Source organism: Octopus sinensis, linkage group LG2 (genome assembly GCF_006345805.1).
Source record: "Octopus sinensis linkage group LG2, ASM634580v1, whole genome shotgun sequence".
Lineage (NCBI taxonomy): Eukaryota > Metazoa > Mollusca > Cephalopoda > Octopoda > Octopodidae > Octopus > Octopus sinensis.
Genome location: NC_042998.1, coordinates 7,337,622 through 7,357,832, shown reverse-complemented (window position 1 = coordinate 7,357,832; position 20,211 = coordinate 7,337,622). Strand labels below are relative to the sequence as shown.

At 38.5% G+C, this 20,211-nt stretch overlaps 1 protein-coding gene across 6 annotated transcripts in view; it reads right to left on the bottom strand.

Annotated features, from left to right (window-relative positions):
* LOC115223847 (ras-specific guanine nucleotide-releasing factor 2) overlaps positions 1-20,211 on the bottom strand; it is a 670,879-nt gene that overhangs the window by 88,968 nt on the left and 561,700 nt on the right. For all 6 annotated transcript variants that reach the window (XR_003882837.2, XM_029794538.2, XM_029794547.2 and 3 more), the window contains one exon: positions 7,059-7,204. Coding sequence is in view for 5 of the 6 variants with exons in the window: in XM_029794538.2 (XP_029650398.1) it covers positions 7,059-7,204 (146 nt within the window). In the remaining variant the exon portion in view is untranslated. The remainder of the gene's footprint in view (positions 1-7,058; positions 7,205-20,211) is intronic.

Here is a 20,211-nt window from a genome sequence, read left to right as displayed (position 1 = left end):
ACAAGACATCCTTAGCCTGTCATAAAATACAAATGAAATTTGCTCAAATACAACCCACAATCTATGAAAAAGAAAGACACACGGACAATACATTCTAGATATAGAGAGAGATGGGATGGCCTCACTGCTGGAATGACATATAATCATCAGTCTGCAGAATCAGGGCTAACAAAGGGTGAAACAACAGAAACAAAAATCTTTACAAAACTGAGAAAAGAAGTTTTGGGGACTTTGATTGGAGAATTGCAATTTCGGTAAAAACTAGTACTAGAATATGACTATTTCACTAAAAGATAATAATATGCTATAGGTATTTTGGTAAAAGGTAATACAGTAAAAGATAATGGAATATGACTATTTCAGTAAAAGATAATACCATATTTACTGGGGGCAGATTAAAATCCATAGAGACCTTAAGCATTTAAAAGATTTTGGTGCTGCCAATATGTGTAATTCAAAATATAAACATATTGTATATTATGGGCTAAGTATTAATGAGAATCTTCCACAAGGTCCAGTCCTTGTTGCAGTATGGTGACTAGTGTGCCTTGGAGCTGTGTCAGCAAAATGCAGCTTCCTAGTGGGGGCCTCTTATGTTGGACAAGTCAAAGGATAGAAGCCAGGCTAATATGAACCATCTCTTTCCACAGGTAAAAATGGGTTTGCGTAGGGCCAAAACCCCAACATAAGAAAGAGCAAAGTAACAGAAGCATCAATGACAATTCAAAAACCAACAAGACCCGAGAGAGGGAAAACACAGCCAAGATTCATGATCAGTTGAGAAAAGTCATCAATGGCCTATGTGCTAAAGGGAGGGAAAGGCTTAAGTGAGAGTTACTAAGAATAGCTTCAAAATCCAGACAGAGGGAACTTGTGGTACCTAGTTAGGCAGACACAAAAACTTTAATGTTTAGTGATTTTATTGTAAGTAGCAGAAGATCAAGACGGTTGTAAAGCAGTTAGGGGGAAAGATAAAATTTCAAAATGTTGGAGATTTAAGATCAACATTGAGAATTTCATGTCAGAAATTTGGAAAGAGGGCAATTTAGTTGTGTGACAAGTAATTTAGATAATATATCTAAGATTTGAGGGTTGATGTTTCTGATGTAGCAATGAAGTGTAGAGTAGCTAAGTTTATTAGAAAAGGAATCACAATTTAGACAAAGTATGACTATAGGATATTGAGAAAACTGTTGTAAAAGTAAAATATAATACATCCCTGTGGTTACTTACAAATCATTTCATCTCTCTCTCTCTCTCTCCCCACCCTTTTTATACTTTGAAAATGTAGCAAGGAACCTGTTGAGTTTTGAACCACAGCTCACAGAATTTCCCAGTCCAAAACCATGACCTAACGTGTGTGTGTGTGTGTCAGTGCATTCATGTGTATTTGTGTATGTAGTCTCTATAACCTTTGGATTTGGGTTTACTATAATATTATAGAAGATGAGCATTAAAAATGATGATGGCTATGATGATGAGGATGACAGCTATAAAGGTGATTATAATCATGTGCATATCCAAGCTTGAATTATTTTAAATTCACTTTTGTGTGTAAGTTTATAAATGTTGTAACAAACTTCCAGAAAAATGTCTAGATATTAACCCTTAGGAGATATAACAGGGCTGATCTATTGGCCGAAAGGTCAAAAGATGAAGAAGACTGTATTAGTTCATTGAACGTCCTACAAGAATATATGTAGTTTTATGTAAAGTAATTATTTTATCTTCTATAATTTTGAGTGAAAAATGAGTGCATGTCCTCTGTAATTCTTGTGAAAAGGGCTCTGTTCTTTGCCCTGAAACTCTAAATCAGGGTTAATAAAATAAAACATTATTGAGAGAAACAGCGGCCACTGCTTCCTAATTACAGGAATTCTCTGAGTGGCTGTGTGGTATGTAGCTTGCTTACCAACCACATGGTTCCGGGTTCAGTCCCACTGCGTGGCATCTTGGGCAAGTGTCTTCTACTATAGCCTTGAGCCAACCAATGCCTTGTGAGTGGATTTGGTAGACGGAAACTGAAAGAAGCCCGTCGTATATATGTATGTTTATATATATGTTTGTCCCCCTAGCATTGCTTGACAACCGATGCTGGTGTGTTTACATCCCCGTCACTTAGCGGTTTGGCAAAAGAGACCGATAGAATAAGTACTGGGCTTACAAAAGAACAAGTCCCGGGGTCGAGTTGCTCGACTAAAGTAGGTGCTCCAGCATGGCCGCAGTCAAATGACTGAAACAAGTAAAAGAGTAAGTCATGGAGGTATTGCACTTCTGAAAGTTTTGCTGTAATGTGGAGTTGTGTAAACAGAAAGCCTATTTTTTTATTGACTTCTATGTTATATGGAAGTCAATAAACATGAAAGGGAATGTGAAAATATGTTCTGTGTAATGAAACTCCATGTTAAAGCAAGACTATCACAAATGCAAAGCTTCCATATTGCAGGGGATGCCTGTACAGTATTGTGAGTCTTTCTTCTGTTAGTTTGCAAGTTATCTTCATTAAGTATGTGTGTGTAAGAGAGAGAGAGGGGGGAGAGGGAGTGAGTGTTTGTGTGAAGGAGGAGTGTATGAACAATTAAGGGTTATAACAGTATTTTCTAAACCTGACAAAAGATGCCCAAGCCAAGGGAAGTAACTTAAGTTTTCTAGCTGACCTGTGTCAGATGTGCTTCTATTTGCGTGAACATGTGTGTGTATATGAACACACTAAATTATGCTCATAATTACACACACACACACAGAGAAATTGTCCTTAAGTTTGTAGTTATTTGGTCAAATGTGATTTTAAAGTTTGTTTCTTTTTAACAGAGACTCACAAAATGAAAATTCCCTCTCTAGTGGCAGTGCATTGATCAAACGCACCCAGTACACTTGTTAGGTTTTTCTTTTTATACAGGCAGAGGAGTGGCTGTGTGGTAAGTAGCTTGCTTACCAACCACATGGTTCCGGGTTCAGTCCCACTGCGTGGCATCTTGGGCAAGTGTCTTCTGCTATAGCCCCGGGCCGACCAATGCCTTGTGAGTGGATTTGGTAGACGGAAACCGAAAGAAGCCTGTCGTATATATGTATGTGTGTGTATATGTTTGTGTGTCTGTGTTTGTCCCCCTAGCATTGCTTGACAACCGATGCTGGTGTGTTTACGTCCCTGTCACTTAGCGGTTCGGCAAAAGAGACCGATAGAATAAGTACTGGGCTTACAAAGAATAAGTCCCGGGGTTGATTTGCTCGACTAAAGGCGGTGCTCCAGCATGGTTGCAGTCAAAATGACTGAAACAAGTAAAAGAGTAAAAAAGTAAAGAGTAAAATGCCCTCTAAACCATATGAAAACTTTCCTTTTAATTGATGGTGATGATATATGCCTATATACCTATTTTTGCATTTGCATAAGTGACTATAAATTATCTCATTTTATATTTATAAGATCGAATGTATGTTTTGCTTACACAAAGCTTTTCATTCATGTTCATACTTGGAATATTTGAAGCATTGAGTAAACTATCTGTGTTGGCTATTAGCTACCGGGACTTTGTAGCTTTCAATAATTCTATGCTTCCCAAAGTTTGCCTACATTACACAGGCACCCTTTCTTCTCTGTGACCCTTTTAGTGTCTACTTTTCTTGTCTTTTTCTGCTTTATTTGTGCACTGAGCATGAATTCAGGCTTTCAGTGCTGCTTTCTACCTCACTACTCTTATCTGATGAGTTGAAGTGCACCTGAGCACTGTATACAATAAGCCTATTATTATTATTGAGTGAGAGAGCAGTGCATGCCATCAAAGTGACACTGGGGTAAAATATACAAAGCCCAGTATACCATCATGACTACCCGTCTGATAAGGGTACACTAGGCACATGCATCACAACCATATGTGCGCGACATGGTGATCTCATATTAAGGTAAACAGTGCATGACCTTGCAGGTGGGGCCCAGTTAGAATTTACTTCTGGTCAAGTAGCCCATCCCGCTCAAAAGGTCCCTGAATAAGGGTTGTTTAAGGATGTTGAATGAACCACCCATGTTTACAAAGGTGAATTATCCAAACCTCCATGAATTCCTTTCAACACATGGCTATGATGCTTCCCCACTACTTCTGCTTGTAATGAGAGATGCACATATTGTCAGCCACTAAGGGACATGCTCAACTGGTTAAGGTCAAACAACTGACAAGCAAATCTGTGGTTTTGAGCAGAATATTTTCTGTAGCCCATCTTTTATACCAAGACAAGATTTTTTTGTGTTTTTTTTTTGTAGGTTGCAGGTATTTAGATCTCATGTGTAACTTGGATTTTGAAACAGGGTCACAGTATCCTTGTGTGTCATAAGAAGCAGTTAAAGGGTTGGGATTGGGAAGGGCATCCAAGCATAAAACACTATCTCTCAGAAAGTCCCATCCAACCTATACCAGCATGGAAAAGAAGGAGTTAAAAACGATGACAATGATGATGATGATGATGATGGCTCAAGAATATGACTTGTTTCAGTAAGAGAAATGAGTAAATATGATTTGATAACTTTATTGTTATACTTATTAAATATTACTGATGTTAATTAACTTCATGTATGAAATGTTTAGTTAATCAACAGAGTTTAGGTGCAGATCCCTCAATTAATAATGTTATAATTTCTCATTGTCAGCTTAATGATCTTAATTATTAAAGAAACACAAATTACTTAGATTATAAATCTAAAGAAATTTCATTCCATTACTATCCTTTAGGCATTTCTTCTCTCTTGAAACAACATTAGTGGTTTGACTTTCTCTCCACGTAGATAAATTACATCATATTTGTATATATTCTTTAATTAAAAAGTGAAAATGGGTCAGTTGATAATTTACTAGAAAAAAAGAAAAAAGCAACTAATAGACTGGTGGTTAATAGCCTAACATTAGTACTGCATTGTCTCTTGTTCAAGACATTTAATTTTCAATGGCTGAGTTCACATAGCTCCAACTAGGTACCACGAGTTGTATAAGTCACCACCATAGGCGGGAGCTGTGCTATAAAATTGATGATTATTTTATTGGCTTGCAGTATTTCTTAAGATGGAAACAAAAAGCTGTCAGTAAGAGATTGGTGTTCTGTCAAGGAAACAATTTACCTCTGTATGTTCAACAGAGATAAGCACCAGCTTTACGTATCTTTGGGATTCAGAAGGAATAAGCACACACATTTTTGCATACACAAGCACTTATCACATTTAGACGCTAATGAATTACGTCAGCAATTAACAACTTTCAGAGATAGGCAAACATAATAACAACGTTAACACTTGAACCTACTTATGTTCTGTCATATAATATTCATTATAAAAATGAGTTACCTTTGGTTTTGATGAGGAGGACTCAGTTGTTTAATCACCTAAATTTCCAACTCATTGAATTAGCTTTGATTAGTTGAGCATTCTACAGACAGCTGTGCTTTAAATGTAATCCTCAGGTAAAATCAGCAGGTACCTTTGAATTATAGATAGAATCAACCCAGAAAGCTTTCCTACAGTCTCTGTCTACCCAATTTATCTCACAAAGGGTTGACTTGAGGCATAAGTAAAAAACATTTGCCCAAGATGCCAAGTAGTGAAGTTGAACCCAAGACCTCATGGTTGTAAAACAAACTTCTTAATCACTCAGCCATATCTTCGTCTACATTATGGGAACATTAGACATTATGAGCATTAATTTGATACAGTGGAGGCGCAATGGCCCAGTGGTTAGGGCAGCGGACTCGCGGTCATAGGATCGCGGTTTCGATTCCCAGACCGGGCGTTGTGAGTGTTTATTGAGCGAAAACACCTAAAGCTCCACGCGGCTCTGGCAGGGGATGGTGGTGATCCCTGCTGTACTCTTTCACCACAACTTTCTCTCACTCTTACTTCCTGTTTCTGTTGTACCTGTATTTCAAAGGGCCGGCCTTGTCACTCTCTGTGTCACGCTGAATATCCCCGAGAACTACGTTAAGGGTACACGTGTCTGTGGAGTGCTCAGCCACTTACACGTTAATTCCACAAGCAGGCTGTTCCGTTGATTCGGATCAACTGGAACCCTCGTCGTCGTAACCGATGGAGTGCTTCCAGTTTGATACAATGAAAGAACAACAGGCCCATTTATGCTTTTAATGTTTGACACCTTTTATATCATATCAAAATCTTAAGCATTAATTTAATAACAAAATATCAAGTTTTATTTTTAGGTACATTAGCACCAAATTTGTAGGACTTTAATCCAGTAAAATTTACATACATTTTGACATATGACCAAAATGCATATCTTGATGGATTGCATGCAAATTGAAGAAAGAGACATAGCAATAAAGAATAAAGCCGGTGGGATGTGTCACTCAAAGAGCAAAGGAAATCAGCTTAGATAATAACTAAGAAACAATGGAATATTTTATAAAACGGTTTAGACTATAATAATACTTTCTTACATTGGTACAATGGGACAAGGTTTAATGGAAAGGGTATAGTTAATTGAATTAACTCCTATGTATAAATGGAATTTCTTTAATAAGCAATAGTAGAATGGAAGGCAAATTTGACCTTTGGGGATCTGAGCTCAGAATTTTGAAGAACACTGTATTCTGTTGGGCACTTAGTATAGTTCCCAAATACTTCTGCCATATGATTTATCTATGCTTTATTAAGATATGGTAATTGTTAACAAAATAGGCACCAGGCCACCAATGTGTTGTCTATCATACTAAACCCAGTAATTTGTTCATTCTTATTTATGAAAGCCGGAAGAGCAAAAGAATAAATAGTCAAACTGGACAAGATTTGAAATCAGAAGATAATGAACAGTAACTTATAACCAAAAAATAAATGTCTGATGCTCTATTGATTCTATCATACACCCTCAAACTTTCATTAGTTCCTTTGCTGGAAATCATACTCAGGCTGCCTGGGTGAATCCCAAGATCAAAAGCATATAAGAATATAATAACAAAAAGTCTTCAATTCGGTAAGGAGCAATAGATATGTTACATTAGTCGCACTATCGTTTTAGATAGCAATCATTGATGTTATCGTTATGTGTTATTGTAATTGTTTTACTTACCTTGGCAAGGTGCAGTCTTCCATTGGATGCCCGGCTTGTAAGCAACATATGATTAGAGAAAAGAAAGACTTGTCGCACAACTTCTCGTTTAGAAGAAAGACCGAGCAGATTCTTTGGTTTATCTGGCAACAACTGAAGTAGAAGTCCTGGATGACAAAACATAGAGATAATTAGTTTTAAAATAATTAATATAATCATGTATAGATACACAAGTAATATATATTTCTTTACTGCCCACAAGGAGCTAAACATAGAGGGAACAAACAAGGACAGACAAAGGGATTAAGTCGATTACATCGACCCCAGTACGAAACTGGCACTTTATCGACCCCGAAAGGATGAGAGGCAAAGTCGACCTCGGCGGAATTTGAACTCAGAACACTAAGCATTTCGCCCGGCACGCTAACGTTTCTGCCAGCTTGCCGCCTGTATATAAATATACAAGTAATATAAAATAATGATTATAAAATATCCACAGGAGTGGCTGTGAGGTAAGTAGCTTGCAAACCAACCACACGGTTTCGGGTTCAGTCCCACTGCATGGCATCTTGGGCAAGTGTCTTCTGCTATAGCCCCGGGCCGACCAATGCCTTGTGAGTGGATTTGGTAGACGGAAACTGAAAGAAGCCTGTCGTATATATGTATATATATATATATGTGTGTGTGTGTGGTGTGTGTTTGTGTGTCTGTGTTTGTCCCCCTAGCATTGCTTGACAACCGATGCTGGTGTGTTTACGCCCCTGTCACTTAGCGGTTCGGCAAAAGAGACCGATAGAATAAGTACTGGGCTTACAAAAGAATAAGTTCCGGGGTAGAGTTGCTCGACTAAAGGTGGTGCTCCAGCATGGCCACAGTCAAATGACTGAAACAAGTAAAACAAAACAAACAAACTCTCTATTAGACATCTGCATTTTTACCCTTATATAAAAACAACAGTTAAAATACGAGTTATTACAACATAGTTATAATTCCATTTGTACTTGTCTAGCAAGGGATTAGATTGGGAGCTGTAGGTTAAGACTGAAGCAATTACATTGTAGAAGGAGCTATTTTAGTCAACTGGAAAACTTAAAAAGTTGCTGTGGAACTGTGTCAGTGACCTGATGCGTGATGAAAAGTTAGACATTTCAAGAAATAAATAAAAAGTTAATTTAATAGTTTTTTTTGTGTCTTTAGACGGTAGCAATAATTGTCACCTGGAGATTATTATTTAATATGCATAAGATAATTGTCAAGATATAGATGAGTGGCTGTGTGGTAAGTAGCTTGCTAACCAACCACATGGTTCCGGGTTCAGTCCCACTGCGTGGCATCTTGGGCAAGTGTCTTCTACTATAGCCCCGGGCCGACCAAAGCCTTGTGAGTGGATTTGGTAGACGGAAACTGAAAGAAGCCCGTCGTATATATGTACATATATATATATTTATGCGTGTGTATATGTTTGTGTGTCTGTGTTTGTCTCCCTAGCATTGCTTGACAACCGATGCTGGTGTGTTTACGTCCCCGTAACTTAGCGGTTCGGCAAAAGAGACCGATAGAATAAGTACTGGGCTTACAAAGGATAAGTCCCAGGGTCGATTTGCTCGACTAAAGGCGGTGCTCCAGCATGGCCGCAGTCAAATGACTGAAACAAGTAAAAGAGTAATGTATGTGAAAATGTGTGTGTATCATTTTCCTCATTGACTGTCCTACTTCCATGCTAGTGTGGGTCAGGCAGTTTGACAAGAGCTGGTAAGTTAGAGGACTGCGTTAAGTAGAGCTTGACATACACACATATATACATGTAAATACACATTATCACCAAATCAGTGAAGATGATCATTATTATTATCTAACATAAAATAAACAATTACTTTTACAAGAGCTTTTAAAAATCCTTGATTTATGCCAACCAACTGAAAAAAAAATTCTGTTAATGAAGCATTGTAGTATATATGTTCAATACACTATAACAGTGGTTTTTAACCAGGGTTCCGCGGAACCTTAGGGTTCCGCCAGTACAGTCCAGGGGTTCTGCAAGAAGTTACAAAACTGCTAAAATCGGCAGTAATTTTTAATTCTCCTGTGCAGATATGTGTGCATAAAATTATTAAATTATTGCACAGGGATTCCTCGAGCCAGTGGAATGTTTCCTTGGAGGTTCCGCTCCAGCATAAAGTTTGAAAAACACTGCACTATAATGATGCAGTGTATTCATATTGTATAAATGACAAACGTCACCCTTTTCAAGCCTAGCTAGCCTCATGGAGCCGGTTTCCCGATTTCTGTGGCATATGTGTTCCCCCACCAGTTGGACGGGACACCAGTCCATCGCAGCATTACTCAAGAAACAGGAAGAGAGAGTGAGAGAAAGTTGTGGCGAAAGAGTACAACAGGGGTCGCCACCACCCCCTGCTGGAGCCTCATGGAGCTTTTAGGTGTTTTCGCTCAATAGATACACAAAACGCCCGGTCTGGGAATTGAAACCATGATCCTCCGACCGCGAGTTCGCTGCCCTAACCACTGGGCCATTGTGCCTCTACATTTCATATTGTATATTTATATTGAAATAAAAGTATGAATTATTGGACTTTGAAAGGTAAGGAATAGAAAAGGAGTCACACACATTTATATTTGTCCAGGGTAATTTAACCCTTTAGTGTTCAAACCGGCCATATCTGGCCCAGATATTCTACATGTTTTATATTCAAACTGACCAGATCTGGCCTCTCACACCTAACCTACAATGTCATTCTAAAAATAAACAATTACATCATTGAAACCCCAAAGCTATAAGATAAAGCATGATTAATTCAGAACAATTTGAGTGAAAAAATATTACATTTAACAGAGTAGTCTGAACACTAAAGGGTTAAACCTTATATTGTGTGACAACCTGTATTTAGAATTTGCATTATGTAACTCATAATCATTTCATCTTAATGAAACATGTAAGATGATGTAACAAAAAATCTTATAAACAATCTCTCTTGTTTTGTTTTGTTTTGTGGGTGTGTGTGTGTGAGTGGGCACACACACACACACACACAATTCATCAAACTCATGGAAACATGGAAATAAAAGTGAATGAAAAAAATAAGTGTGAATTGGAAGGGTTCTAAAGTCGGTATAAAAGGTGTAGAACAAAAATAAACTGAGTCTTCTAATTTGATGTAGCATAAGAAGTTTAAACCCTTAGTATTTTATAATAATAATAATAAAATTATTGTATACAGTGCTCAGGTGCACCACAACTTGTCAGAAAGTGCGTATAAAGTATATGCAGTAATGTACAAATGTCTGGAAAGCGAACAATGCATGAGTCAGATACATGCTTGTGTGTGTATGGAGGGGAGGAAATCAGGTGTAGTGTTGGCGAATCTCAGAAAGCATGGAAGTTTTGAAGGATGCAGTGCTCCAACAACTAACAACTGATGCCGGCAGTTTGTTCCATGCTTCAGCAACTCTCAACGTGAAAAAATGTTTCCTAAAGTCATGGGAACTGTGCTGTTTTCTGACTTTGTAAATATTTAAACAAGCTACATCCAACTCGAATATTCTGCCTGGTTTATGTTCAAACTGGCCAGATCCAGCATGCCACACCTACCCTACAAGATCATTCTAAAAATACACATTTACATCATTGAAATCTTAAAGCTATGAGATAAAAGAAGCGAATCAATGTGAATAAATATGCATTACATTTGACAGAGTAATCTGAATTCTAAAGGGTTAAAACTCATTTTGTAATAATTTTAGAAAAGCAGGAATTTTATACTAAAGTTATTGTTACAATTTAACACAGTAGTTTTCAACCAGGGTTCCGCCAGTACAGTCCAGGGGTTCCGCAAGGAGTTACAAAACTGCTAAAATCAGCAGTAATTTTTAAGTCTCCTGTGCAGATATGTGTGCATAAGACTATTAAATTATTGCACAGGGGTTCCTCGAGTCAGTGGAATGTTTCCTTGGGGTTCCGCTCCAACAAAATGTTTGAAAAGCACTGATTTAACACAATGCAAAGCAGAGAGAGAGAGAGAGAGAGAGATGGGGTCAGTCACGTACCATCACTGAGGTTAAAGTGATGTCTCACCATTATTGATTAACTTAATCTATAGACTATTCCTGACCATCATGCTATAACTAGTGTCTACTTATTTCTTGGTACTACTGCAAAGAGCTATTGATCTATGATTCATTAATCAAAAATCATACACACAAGGAAGCTTCTGATGACCAGAAGCAAGTGTTTCTGATGACCAGACCGGAAAATTGTTTGGTTTTTTTTTCCTTTTTCATGGTTTGGTGAAGAGGTATTGTCAAACCAGGAGTAATTTCATCACAAGGTGATGGAAAACCTACTGTTGGTAACCATGTAATCCAGTACTACCTGCTCATGGTAGAGTAGTTGGCGACTAAACCAATCCCCCAATAGGATTATCTATGAGGAGATTGTATGAGCACCCAGCAGGATTAAAAAAACCCAAACTGCAAAAAGTGGATGAGTGCCTTAAGAGCTGGTGGTAATGGTAACTTGGAGAAGAGATAAGAAGCACCAGCATTACCAACTATCTATCTGCGGCTTTATATAGCTATGGTAAGACCTCACCTGGAATTTGCATCACCGGTCTGGAACCCCTATCTTGCCCAGGATATCAATCATCTGGAAGCCATTCAGCGACGTGCAACTAAATGAATACCCTCCATCAGGCATTTGCCATATTCTGTTTTGATTCCCAGACCGCGAGTCCGCTGTCCTAACCACTGGGCCATTGCACCTCCACTAAGGATCTTTTATCATTTTTAATTTCCTTTGTTGATATTAGTGAACACTTTTGAAGAGGCCATACTAATGTACATTTTCAATAACAGATATCTAGATCTTTGGATTTTGTCTTGTGAAAACGGAATGACATTATAAGTAGAGATGTTAGTTGGATTCATAAAGGATAGGAATTTTATTACTGGGGAGTAGTTAAACCAACTAGCATCTTGGGACTATTTTGCAAAAGAAAATTATTATTCTTGAAATAAAAGCTAAATATATTTTAACTAAATGTTCTAGCATCTTTTCATTGTTTTCAATAAATACTTTCTAATTAACCAATTATTTTTCTATTTATTTTGGGATGTCTATCCTTCTAGCATTTAAACAGGCCATATCAGGCTTCTCATACCTACCCTACAATGTCACTCAAGAAATAAATCAAAATCTTGAAGCTATGAGGTATAGCATTTGAAAGAGAGTAATCTGAATGCTAAATCAATCTTAACTAAGTTTACAATTACACATGAAAGTAATCATTGTTCAGATACAAACTAAAAATTAGTGAAAGTTCAAGTTGGAGCAATGTCATATCATAGGAAAATATATCTTAGTTTTTACAAAATATACAATTAAACATTTGCCATGCGAGTTATTGTACTTTCTGTGGATGCTGAGTGGCCAAGATGTTTACTATGCAATTTATAATGCTCTGAGTTGAATACCATTGTGCAACATTTTGGGCAAATGTATTAACATTGGCCTTGGGTCAACCCAAGTTTTATGAGTGAATTTGGGTCTACACAAACTGTATAAAAAATTATCAAAATCAATGGAAATTGCAGCTGTGATACCAGTGCCGGTGGCACATAAGCAAACCATCCGATCGTGGTCATTGCCAGCGCCGTCCCGACTGGCCTCTGTGCCAGTGGCACGTAAAAAGCACCATCCGACCATGGTCGTTTGCCAGCCCCGTCTGGCACCTGTGCCGGTGGCACGTAAAAAGCACCCACTACACTCACGGAGTGGTTGGCGTTAGGAAGGGCATCCAGCTGTAGAAACACTGCCAGATCAGACTGGAGCCTGGTGCAGCCTTCTGGCCTCCCAGACCCCAGTTGAACCGTCCAACCCATGCTAGCATGGAAAGTGGATGCTAAATGATGATGATGATGATGAATGTACCTGTAATTTAGAGTTCATAGGAACACTGGTGTCATGCTTATTCTACCTGAGAATTATGTAAAGAATATCTCAGGAATACTCAGCCACTTCGCAAGTTATTTCAATGAGTAGATTGTCCATTTGATCAAACAACTGGGTACTCAAGAGTCAAAATCAACATGAGAGTCCAGCAATGGTAACTGATTGGTATCCAGTATAAGTAGGCAAAAATAATATACTATACTTCTTAATTACAGTACTGGTATCTTTACCTTTGGACCTACAGATTTAAAAAATAATTTTTTGTAACTAAACACTTTCAAACTTCGGACTCTGGTAGAATGTGTCATATAAAACATCTTTTACTCTTAGCATTTTTGAGAAAAACTTATATTTACGAAGTTATTTCAAGTTAAAGTTGTCGTATTTCGGTAATTTCAACCAATCAATGACGTGTATTCAGTTGAATAAAATTACTGCTGTTGTTTGTCAACAACAACTATCGGTGGTGTATTTTTTATTTGTCACTGTTATTTATGACATCGTTCATGCGTTTGTACTGGTTTTAAGGTTTTAGGGTTGGTTTTAGGGTTAGGGTTTTAGGGTTGTCATAAATAACATTGACAAACGAAATATACACCACCAGAAGTTCTTGTTGACAAACAACGGCAGTAATTTTATTCAGCTGAATACACGTCATTGATTGGTTGAAATTACCAAAATACGAGAACTTTAACACGAAATAACTTCATAAACATAAACTTCTCTCAACAATAGGCGCAGGAGTGGCTGTGTGGCAAGTAGCTTGTTTACCAACCACATGGCTCCGGGTTCAGTCCCACTGTGTGGCACCTTGGGCAAGTGTCTTCTACTATAGCCTCAGGCCGACCAAAGCCTTGTGAGTGGATTTGGTAGACAGAAACTGAAAGGAGCCCGTCGTATATATGTATATATATATATATGCGTGTGTGTGTTTGTGTGTCTGTGTTTGTACCCCTAGCATTGCTTGACAACCGATGCTGGTGTGTTTATGTCCCCGTTACTTAGCAGTTCAGCAAAAGAGACCGATAGAATAAGTACTGGGCTTACAAAAGAATAAGTCCCGGGGTCGAGTTGCTCGATTAAAGGCGGTGCTCCAGCATGGCCGCAGTCAAATGACTGAAACAAGTAAAAGAGTAAAAGAGTAACGCTAAGAGTAAAAGATGTTTTATATGACACATTCTACCAGTGTCCGAAGTTTGAAAGTGTTTAGTTACAAAAAAATTATTCTTTAAATCTGTAGGTCAAAAGGTAAAGATCCCAGTACTGATTAGAACCTCTATTATGAGGGACATTAACTACATAATAACCAGACAGAAAACAGCATATACAAAACTACAATATTAAGTACTTGTTCTAATATCCTAAGATATCATTCACTGGGATATTAATTCTTTGTTATCATAGTGAGAGATTTACGGTGTCAGCTAATCTCAACCATTCCTCTCTTTTGATACTAATCTTCTTAATCATTCCTGACTAGTTCATTAATAACCATTTTTTTTTTATTTTTTTTACATACAATATTTATCCTCTATTCTTATCACATGTATGTATTGGTGTTCTGTTTTGTACTTGTCTTCAGATGTAATTAGGAATATACGCTGATGTTAAATATCATGTTTACTTAAACAAACATATGAATATTAGTAGGTCATTTGAGAGATAGCTTCTATAAATTTTTAATGAGTATCAACAGTACACGATGAGTGCTATGTTATTTCCAAAGTAAGTACATTTTAGTTTCTCCTTCTTATCGGTCATTGTAATCACCACCACCACCACCACCATCATCATCATGACCAATAATTTTCTATTTTCTTTTATTCTTTTTTTCGTTTCAGTCATTGTGACTGTGGCCTTGCTGGAGCACTGCCTTTAGTCGAGCAAATCAACCCCAGGACTTATTCTTTGTAAGCCTAGTACTTATTCTACCGTACTCTCTTGCTGAACTGCTATGTGACGGGGACGTAAACACACCAGCATCAGTTGTCAAGCAATGTTGGGTGGACAAACACAGACACACAAACATATACATACATATATATATATATATATATATATACGACGAGCTTCTTTCAGTTTCCGTCTACCAAATCCACTCACAAGGCTTTGGTCAGCCCAAGGCTATAGCAGAAGACACTTGCCCGAGGTGCCATGCTGTGGGACTGAACCCGGAACCATGTGGTTGGTTAGCAAGCTACTTACCACACAGCCACTCCTGCGCCTATATGGTTAAATTTTATGAGATGGGGACACTATTCAAGACGCAAGGAGGCTCCCTCAAATTACTGAAGTTACTGCAGTTATTGGGTATTTCAGAAGGCTGCAGTTCTAGAGAGTGTGTAGTGAGAGAAATGTTTGGTTTAAGGTTTGTTGAAATGAAATGCAGAAGGCATGAAGAGAAGAGAGATAGATGCAGAAGCCAGAACCAGTAAAAGAACAGAAGTAGTCAGTGCTGGATTAACCATTAAGCAAAATAAGCACGTGCTCAGGGCATTAAGGAAAGTGGGGCACCACAGAAATGGTAAATGGTTTCAAGTATAACAGAAATCACATTAAACTTGACAAAATAATACCTGAAGTGGTTTATGTGATCAGAAATATAATTTCACAAAAATAAACATTATTTTCCGTCTTACTCTCTTTTCTCTTTTACTCTTTTACTTGTTTCAGTCATTTGACTGCGGCCATGCTGGAGCACCGCCTTTAGCCAAGCAAATCGACCCCGGGACTTATTCTTTTGTAAGCCCAGTACTTATTCTATCGGTCTCTTTTGCCGAACCGCTAAGTGACGGGGACGTAAACACACCAGCATCTGTTGTCAAGCAATGCTAGAGGAACAAACACAGACACACAAACACACACATATATATATATACATATATACGACGGGCTTCTTTCAGTTTCCGTCTACCAAATCCACTCACAAGGCATTGGTCGGCCCGAGGCTATAGCAGAAGACACTTGCCCAAGATGCCACACAGTGGGACTGAACCCAGAACCATGTGGTTGGTAGGCAAGCTACTTACCACACAGCCACTCCTGCGCCTGTTGATTTTGTTTCATTTTGTACAGTAAAAATATATTTCATGGTTTATTATCGTTTATATCTTGAATTGCATATGGCAGTACCAAAATCTTTTAAATGCTTAGGGTTTCTATGGGTCTTAATCCATCCCTAAAAGCAGTACATATGTAAGTGGTTATAAAATATAAGCCTATGAATTTTTACCAGCCTGTCAGTCATGTGAGGGCATTCGATTAAATACTTCATGTGCATTTGTACTGCTTTCTATACTCTGAGTTTGCAGAGTTTAACTTTGCTTTTCATCCTTTAAAAGTCTACTAACAAAGTCGGGACTGGACTGACAGAATTTTTAGAACACCAATCAGGATGCCTGGTGTTAACTATTCCAGCTCTATGTATTTTGAATTCAAAATTCCACCTAAACCACTCTCTTTTACTCTTTTACTTGTTTCAGTCGTTTGACTGCGGCCATGCTGGAGCACCGCCTTTAATCGAGCAAATCGACCCCGGGACTTATTCTTTGTAAGCCCAGTACTTATTCTATCAGTTTCATTTTGCCAAGCCGCTAAGTGACGGGGACATAAACACACCAGCATCGCTTGTCAAGCAATGCTAGGGGCACAAACACAGACACACAAACACATACATATATATATATATGTATATACACGACAGGCTTCTTTCAGTTTCCGTCTACCAAATCCACTCACAAGGCATTGGTCGGCCCGGGGCTATAGCAGAAGACACTTGCCCAAGATGCCACGCAGTGGGACTGAACCTGGAACCATGTGGTTGGTTAGCAAGCTACTTACCACACAGCCACTCCTGTGCCTTTAGCTGAATCTCCCTGGGAACTACATTAAGGGTACGCATGTCTGTGGACTGCTCAGCCACCTGCACATCAATTTCATGACAGGTTGTTCCAATGATCCGATCAACTGGAAACCTCTTCGTTGTAACCGATTCAATTTTTAAAAAAATTTCTGAGATGCGGAATTTATATGATGTAATAGTTGGACTGATGTCTTCATCTTGATTGTTGCTTTCACAACATTTCAGAGAGAGAGAGGGGGTGAGGACAGAAACAGAGTGAAGAGTGAGAGCTTTGTCTATACAGAATCATATGGAGCAGTCTGTACAGAGTAACAATAGTAAATTCATTGACAATCTAAAGTGTTAGAAATCTTTGCATATAGCAAAGCAGGTTAGGTTCCAAAGAAAAGCCATACTGGTCAACATTAAGTTATTGGAAGCACTCCGTCGGTTACGACACCGAGGGTTCCGGTTGATCCGAATCAACAGAACAGCCTGCTCGTGAAATTAACATGTAAGTGGCTGAGCACTCCACAGACACGTGTACCCTTAACGTAGTTCTCGGGGATATTCAGCGTGACACAGAGAGTGACAAGGCCGGCCCTTTGAAATACAGGTACAACAGAAACAGGAAGTAAGAGTGAGAGAAAGTTGTGGTGAAAGAGTACAGCAGGAATCACCACCATTCCCTGCCGGAGACTCGTGGAGCTTTTTTTAGGTGTTTTCGCTCAATAAACACTCACAACGCCCGGTCTGGGAATCGAAACCGCGATCCTATGACCGCGAGTCCGCTGCCCTAACCACTGGGCCATTGCGCCTCCACTTAACATTAAGTAGGCAAAGGGACTCAAAGTATTATCAAAACAAATTTTCTTTATGTGTCACTCAATCATTTTGAAGTGTTAACTGACAGAATCCTAACGGGACAACCTGTGGCCTGCAGAACTTTCTGAATGGCAGAGGCCTAATAAAACATTAAACTGGAACTCTGTCAGTTACAACGAAGAGGTTTCCAGTTGATCCGGTCATTGGAACAACCTGTCATGAAATTGCTGTGCAGGTGGCTGAGCACTCCACAGAAACGTGTACCCTTAATGTAGTTCCCAGGGAGATTCAGTGTGACACAGAATGTGACAAGGCTGGCCCTTTCAATTACAGGTATTACTCATTTTTGCCAGCTGAGTGGACTGGTGCAATGTGAAATAAAGTGTCTTGCTCAAGGACACAACACATCACCAGGAATCGAACTCGCAACCTTATGATCATGAGCTGACTATCCTAGCCACTAAGCCAACGTGCCTTCACTAATGAGATATTATCCTGAATATTTTTAGTAGTGCAACCCACCTTATGATGATCCATGTCTCATGCAGGCTCTCTTCTCAAGAGAAGCTGCCCCTGTCTGCATTATTGGAAAGAATACCTCACAATATTTGTTCTGAGTCTCTATGTGCTGAGTTCAAATGTAGTGACCATCACTTAAAGGAGGAGGGAAGTTATGGAAAAGACCCAGGAAGACATGGGACAAAATACTGAAAGCTGTTCTCAAAACACTGAGCTTTACAAAAGTGATGACAGAGGACTGAGATATGTGGCATGATGCTGTACCCAGGAAGACCTGCCCACCACAATAAAATCGAGACCCTAAAAGCAAGGTGCCACGTAAAAATATTTGATGTGGGTGCTGGTGCCATGTAAAAAGCATCCAGTACACTTTACCTATTTCTTTACTACCCACAAGGGGCCAAACACAGAGAAGACAAACAAGGACAGGCAAATGGATTAAGTCGATTATATCAACCCCAATGTGTAACTGGTACTTATTTAATCGACCCCGAAAGGATGAAAGGCAAAGTCAACCTCGGCGGAATTTGAACTCAGAACGTAAAGATGGACAAAATACTGCTAAGCTTTTCGAATCTGCCAGCTCGCTGCCTCCAGTACACTTTACCTTTCATCCATTTGGGTAGGGCTGATAAAAACAGCACCAATCAAAGGCAGTGAATTGGTGGAAGTGTGAGAATAGGATGCCTTGTGAACTTCATCCTCGTTGTTTGTGTTCTGAGTTTAAATCTTGCCATGGCTTTCGTGGGTGATAGACTTAATCCATCACCTGGGTTAACACCATCATTCGGCACCCTGGATGTCTTTAGTGAACTCCATTCTGTTGCATGCATTTAGACCAGGTTTCCAGTTTCAGGATAACTCTCTCCCTCCCTCCCAACAATCTCAGAAGCCCTGTAAAGGATCGGGAACACTGCTTAGGTACAGGCGTGGCTGTGCACCAAGAAGCTTGCTTCCCAAGCTCATGGTTTTTGGCCCAGTCCTACTGTGTGGCATATTGGGCAAGTTTTTCTATAATAGCCTCAAGCTGACCAAAGCTTTGTGAGTGGATTCGGAAAGAAGAAACAGAGGATAGAAGCCTGTTGTGTGGGTGTGTGGGTGTATACACACATATATATGATTGTGTTTATACTCCACTTGAGAGTGTTTGTTGGTTTGTTTGTGTCCTCATAATTTAGCAATTTGGCAAAAGAGACCGATAGACTAAGTACTAGTCTTGGGGTCAAGGCAGTGCCTCAGAATGGCCAGAATTCAATGACTGAAATGAGTGAAAGATAAATATAAGTTTCCTTTAAGACAGTATGTGCACATGATGCTAAGTTCGACAGACAGGGTCAATAAATGGCTTTGCTTTATGTGTTCACTATTCTCACAAAATACATTTGAATCTTCTTATTCCAACCCATATTTTGTTATTTGTTGTTTCTTTTAATTATTTTGTGGGTTTTTTTTTTTCTCATTAAGAAGACAAACAGGATAATCTGTTGCCTAAACAATCTTCATAACAACACTTAGTCTCAACATATGCTGAATAGCTGCGTTATAGCATTATTATCCGATAATGCTGAGATTATAATTATTATTATTATTATTATTATAATTATAATTATTATTATTATTATAATTATAATTATTATAATTATTATTATATTATTATTATTATTATTATTATAATTATTATTATATTATTATTATAATTATTATTATTATTATTATTATTATTATAATAATTATTATTATTATTATTATTATTATTAATTTTTTTTTTTATATATATATAGTTGCATAAAGAAGTGCCAATCATTGAAGTGGAGGGAGGTTGTGGAAGAGGAACACCCAGGAAGATGTGGGATGGAGTACTGAAGGCTGGTCTCAAAGCGCTGAGCCTTACAAAGGAGATGACAGAGGTGACAGAGGACCAAAAAGATTCATCCACCACAACAGAATTGAGATCCTAAAATCCAATCATTGGATTGGGTGTTGAGCCACATAAAAAGCAATGGAGCTGGTTCCACATAGAAAGC